General features: G+C 31.3%; 1 protein-coding gene across 1 annotated transcript in view; it reads right to left on the bottom strand.

Moving 5' to 3' along the window:
• Positions 1-2,818: 2,818 nt before the first annotated feature.
• Positions 2,819-6,021, bottom strand: part of LOC107491392 (vesicle transport protein GOT1) — a 4,002-nt gene continuing 799 nt past the window's right edge. The window contains exons 2-7 of the mRNA XM_016112245.3: positions 5,226-5,294; positions 4,250-4,341; positions 4,063-4,143; positions 3,888-3,985; positions 3,731-3,812; positions 2,819-3,304 (exon numbers count right to left, since the gene is read on the bottom strand). Of these exons, the coding sequence (XP_015967731.1) occupies positions 3,266-3,304; positions 3,731-3,812; positions 3,888-3,985; positions 4,063-4,143; positions 4,250-4,341; positions 5,226-5,256 (423 nt within the window). The 5' untranslated portion in view covers positions 5,257-5,294 and the 3' untranslated portion in view covers positions 2,819-3,265. The remainder of the gene's footprint in view (positions 3,305-3,730; positions 3,813-3,887; positions 3,986-4,062; positions 4,144-4,249; positions 4,342-5,225; positions 5,295-6,021) is intronic.

Genomic DNA, 6,021 nt, shown 5'->3' with positions numbered 1-6,021 from the left:
ATTTTAATCTTAAAACGTAAAAGAAAAGAAGAGTGCCATTTAGTTATATAAAAAAATATTATTTTCTCATTTTTTATGCATTTTTTTATTATTATTTATTAAAAATAACTGATAAAAGTAAAAAAAAAAAAACTTTTATTTCGTATACTAAAAAATTATATAAAAAAAATATACATAAAGGATATTGCCTTAAGCCTAGCTATGCTCGCACATGAAATGTTAAGACGTTAAAATAGGCTAAATCTATCGAACCAACCCGTTTACCCATTTAAACGAGCAGGGCTTTGTCTTTAAAATCAAAAATCCAACCCATCAATTAAAAAAAGAACTATTTGTTTAAAATTTTTTATTTAGAAGTAATATTTTTGTCAAAATATTTTTTTAAAAAATAAAACAAAAGGATAAACGGCCAGCCCATTTAATTTATCGGACTAACCATAAACAGTCTGAGTTGAAAAATTATGGTTTACTAATGAAACAGGTTTAAATGGACCCGCCATTTAACCCACAAACTTAAACATGGCGGACCTAAATGGCCAGGTTGGCCTCTTTGACAGCCCTATGGCATGTGTGATTAAGAAACTGTGTTTGTTTTCATATAAATAAAATGGAAAAGAAAATGATAATTGGACAAATAATTTTACTTTTGTAAACTTAATCTAAAAAGTAAAATGTTGTAAACTGTAGAAAATGTAAAGAATATGAAAGAAAAATATTAGAAGAAAACCTACTCAATCTATAGAGTCAGCATTCTTACAAGGATCACCTATAGACCTAATACTAGAATTGTTGCATGAGTTAGTATTTCAGCTCAATTAGTTAGTTGGATAGTAATAAGAACTAAAGTGTACAAGTTCAATTAGTCAGTTGATCAGTTACTAGATATAGAAAGTTAGTTAGCAACTGAGCTGGCAACATCATCTATTTAATGCTGCAAACTCTCTTTTGTAATCAGTTTTTGTGTTTTCATTTGTTAGATGAATGGTGATTGAAGTGTGCATAAAACATACTCTTCCTTCTCCAAATTTTGTGACTTCAAAAGAAACTCAAATGCAATCTTCTTATACTTTCTTATTGCTTTCTCCCTTAAACTCACAGAGCAGAGACTGATGAGAGCTATTTTGTTCTGAACAAGTTCAATTCAGGCAAGGTAGTGGTCCAATCAGCGAATTCTAGGGAGAAAGATTTGAACCTACGTTGTTACGGGTTCATTGATTCAATTGTGACTCAGTTCTTGAAGATTCTTGCACCAGATTGCACAGCAAGAAATTGAAGAATCGAAGAAATGGCTTCAGAAGCAAATCAATCATTTTCGTCCATGATTTTTATACTTTTGCCAGTTTGATGAACCAATTCAATCTTATGTAGTAGAATGCAGCCAGAAATCAACCAAATATAGTGTTAGATCCGGTGAGTCCTAACTTGTTGCGTCCCGGAGAAAATTCAGGTTCAGCCTTAATTTCTATAACACTGGTAGGAAGCAATTATTAAAGTTGGGAGAGAGCGATGTGGAAAGCACTCAAGTCCAAAAATAAACTAGAATTTGTAGATGGATCAATTAAACGACATGAAAAGGAAGATGTTGTCCGGGGCAAGGGAGCTATGTAATACATACATTGTTTCTTGGATTAGCCAAATTAAACCAATGTTGCTTATTCTAAAAACATGTTGCTTATTCTAAAACATCCTTTAAAAACATATACCAAATTAAACCAATGCTCATCAATATGCTTGATGGCACCAACACCATAACACAATATGTAGGAACCAAAGTTTTCTCTGATTAGTTTCAACTATTTCATGTTCTCTTATTTAATATAGGTATAGTTTAGTTAACCAAAATTAAATTTAGTTTTTTTAATTAACTTTAACTATATGTAGTCTTATATATTAATAACAAATTTTAAAAATAATTATAATTACAAATTTTATTTTAACATAAATATTATTGTATAATTTTTTTCTAAAATTTTTGGCCCTTCCAAAAGTTTCAAGCTCCGCCACTGTCCGTAATCTTCATTCGGCCCTCTCAACACTTTGTCTAGAATTGCTTTTGATGTTATAATATAGGTATTTTACATTTGAATGTTTTTTTTTATAGAAATTTGAACGTTCAATTAAAGAGTACCTTGAATGTTTGAATATATAAAATTTTGGATGTTCTGTGGTTTTTTTTTTCTTTTTTATGATTTTAGGATTTTTTTATTTAGTTTTAAATGTTTTAATATAAATATCTTATTTTTAGATATTCTTTTATGTAGAGTTTAGGAGGTTCATTAAATGGTTTGAAAAATTTTTATTGCATGTTACGTTTAGAATTTTTTAATTCTTAACATAATCTAACAGATTTTTAATTTTAGATGTTCTAATATAAGTATCTTACTTTCGGATTTTCATTTAGATGGTCTGTAGATTTTTGTGGATGCGTTAGGTTTATAACTTTTTTATTTCGGATGTTAAGCTCGACTTAAATAAATCCGATAAATTTGTAATTTTTGATGTTACAATATAGGTATTTTACATTTGAATGTTCTTTTTTTTTATAATGTTCTTGTTAGTCTACAGTCTTTGCAACCAATGGTTCAATTTGGACGGCTAGCAATTTCAGATGGAGAAGTTGGAAGTTACAGAAAACCTGAAGATGCAAGCATGCGTAAGCAAGTAGTGAAAAGCAATTCATAGTTGTCTCAAAGTAATTGAAACCAAATTCATCCCTGCAGTTTGAACTTGATAGGTATTAACTGACAAAGAGTGGTGGATTACACGAGGGCAAAAAAAAAATAAGATATGACAAATAATGGAATAAATAATGACACAGTTTAAAAAGAAATTCTATGCTACGACAGATTTAAAAATAAAAAATAAAAAACCAATTTAATATTCATTAAAAAATCACTATACATTTGATGGCTGTGAAACATGGAACCGCCCACACAAATGATGCTTCTTCCCCAATGTGTCTAGTTGGAATAGTGACATAAAATGCAGATATATAACTTATAACTCCCAAGATCATTGATTCATTGATTCCGCATTATGCATTAAAATCTTAACGGGGCCAAAACAAGTGAAAGCCAAAACCTTTTTTTTTTTTTCTTAATTTTCCTTTGCACTCTATGAGTATCATGTAAAATTGAAATCATTTTCTACCATCAGAGTGCCAACACAATTCAGTCAGGTATCTCCCATATGAGAGTATTTTTCTTTACATGCACTGATAAACACGCTTGCTAGCAGCTACACAATGTTTCCATTGATTCATGGCTTAAATAGGTACTCGCCGGCCCCTATACCTGTCAAACAACTGCAATATAACAGAAAATTAGCATTCTCAATATGAATAAGTTCAGCATTTTTCTGCAAATGAATGCAAAAGGCTTCAACATCAGCAAAACAAAATCTGGAAAAAAAAAAAAAAACATCAAACATCAAATTGTTCAACATTGTATTTGTATAGATAGCTCAACAGAGCTTTATTGATTCCGAAGAGTTTAGTTTTGAAGCACTGTGTATATAGGTTTTGCCATTGTCTTTTACACCACTCAATGATAATCAAGGTGCCCCAAGTCTCCAACCATTCATAAATAATGTAGATCTATTGATGATTGACATGAACATGAGCTTTTAATATGGAACTATATCAGCATGGTTAAATGCATCGGATGATTACATTAAAATCAGTTAAATAGCAGCTAGTAAAAGCATTTCAATTTTCATCACAAATACCTACCGATCGAACATATGGCTGTTGAAACAACCAACCAAGAATGGGAATCTTCTGTAAGAAAACAGCCAGTGTAGGCCAGAAACCACTGCACAGTTTAATCTATGGTTAGCTTCAAGAATAGAACTTAAAACACAACAATGTCTTCCAAATTCCACTAAACCTGAATAGTACGATGAATCCATAAGCCTCAATGATCATGCCCAAAATAGGCCATCCCATTATGAGAATCAAGAATCCAATACCAAATGAGATTGTTCCCTTAAAAAGAGAGAGATGATAAAAGTTAGTGCTAGAAATTTACCAGAGGGGAAAGGGAGGAAGTGCAACAAATTTACCTTGAAATTACTTCGTTTCATAAAGAATTGCATAGTGGATTTCAGGCCAATGGTTAAGGACACTCCAGAAACAAACAGGATCTGATTTGAGTGACAAGGATTAAGGCATCATCAAAAGACGTTAACAAGAGAAACAATGACAAGAAATTGTACCTAAGCGAGAAGCCTGAAATAGCATGAAACTTACGTTTCCCATGGCTAGTAATCCCTTGTCGAAGAAGAAGACTACCCCAAGGAATGAGAAAAATATACCAAATCCAGTTAACCCTAATCCAATCTCTGTACCATATGCCAATCACATATGTTAAATTAAAAATATTAAGATAACAGAATTGTAAAATGTGAAAAATAGGACATGAACTAGATTCCAACTGCATAACATCAAAATGACCAATACACAGTTTGGTCAAATCAATCTTGTAGTAGCCATAATGGCAGAGCATGAGAGCAAAGTCAAAGTTATTAATATATGTCACGCAAACTAGAGCATCATATTATTCACATCCAATTAGTTCCACTAGGTGGTACAATTGATTTTAACCAATCAACTGGGGAAAATATTTGGATGAAATCACAATCATTTCTGATTAATTCTTTCGCTTACACAATAGGATCATTTTCATCGCAAATGATAAATTGTGATGCGTCTAACATGTCTAGTGTCATACTAGAACACTGGTATGAATAGGACCATGAGGTACTAATTTCACTGAAGCACTTTTAAGAAAAAATTTATAGGACGAAAACTCTGAAATAAGTCTTTCACATAATTCCTAGTTTAATTCTGAGTAATACCCCAAATGGTCCCTAACAATTTTTAGTTCAGACAACTTAGTCCCTTAAAAAACAGACTGGCAAATTGGTCCTGATATCTTAGAATGTATGACGAATTAATCCTTAATAAAATATTTCAAAATTTCAAACAAGTTAATCCATCAACCACACTACTTTTAAAAAAAAAAAGTAATAAGTTGTCCTTTCATTTTATTAGTGATTAATTTGTCTAATAATCTAAAAGATTTGAAACAAACTCAGAAATTACCCTTAAATTTCTCTTGTTAACTATTAAGGGAACCCAAGATAAGGAATTATATATAAATCCACAATAATCTACAACAAAAAATATTATGATTGCTACAACAAAATATATCTGTTTCACTTACTCTTGCGATCATTCATCTCAAAGGAAACCATTTTACCAACAATTCAGATGTTCAAGCCCCTTTCCTTATCTGAAAAATATAATAACTAAACTTGGTCAATAATTGAATGTGAATCATAATCTCTATGTAGAACAGTCAATCCAAAGATAATACATAACAACAGCTGAAAAATCATAACAGCTGAAAGATCCAGAGAGGGTTATCTATTAAACATTTCGTATGGAAAACAGTTCTTGTTCCACTGAACAAGCAAGACGTAACTACTAACTTTTCCCCTTGACTTTGCTAGAAAAACTTTCCCATCCCTCCCATCTCATAAAAAAAAATTCAAGTTCATAGGCTTGATTACCATACTTTGTTTTATTCAACTAGATGTGTTGTTTGAAGAGTTAGGCTGTTGGAAATCTCATTCTTTTGAAAATTGAGGCTGAGTATTTATTTTGTCATTTCATGTTATGACGATAGATAAGGTTTTGTTGATTAAGTATAGATAAGTTGGAATGGACTTATGAAGACATGAAACACTTATACACAAAAAATAGAACGTGACGATCTGTATTAAATTCCTATTACCTAAAGACTAAAGAGTCATGCAATTGGCACTGCTTAATCGTTTTTGTGTCACACCCTTGCTAACAAGGAATAAATGCAGTCAATAAGAAAAGTAGTTACTGTAAATTGCCATGGTTCATAATTACTACTATAAATCTATATCATTGCAGACATGTTTTTTTCCATTACGGCTTGTTCATGCTTGCTTGAGCAAATTATCTCAGGATGTAAACCCCCCAAACCC

The sequence above is a fragment of the Arachis duranensis genome, chromosome 5 (assembly GCF_000817695.3).
Source record: "Arachis duranensis cultivar V14167 chromosome 5, aradu.V14167.gnm2.J7QH, whole genome shotgun sequence".
In the NCBI taxonomy this organism is placed as follows: domain Eukaryota; kingdom Viridiplantae; phylum Streptophyta; class Magnoliopsida; order Fabales; family Fabaceae; genus Arachis; species Arachis duranensis.
This window is presented reverse-complemented; position numbering and strand designations above follow the sequence as displayed.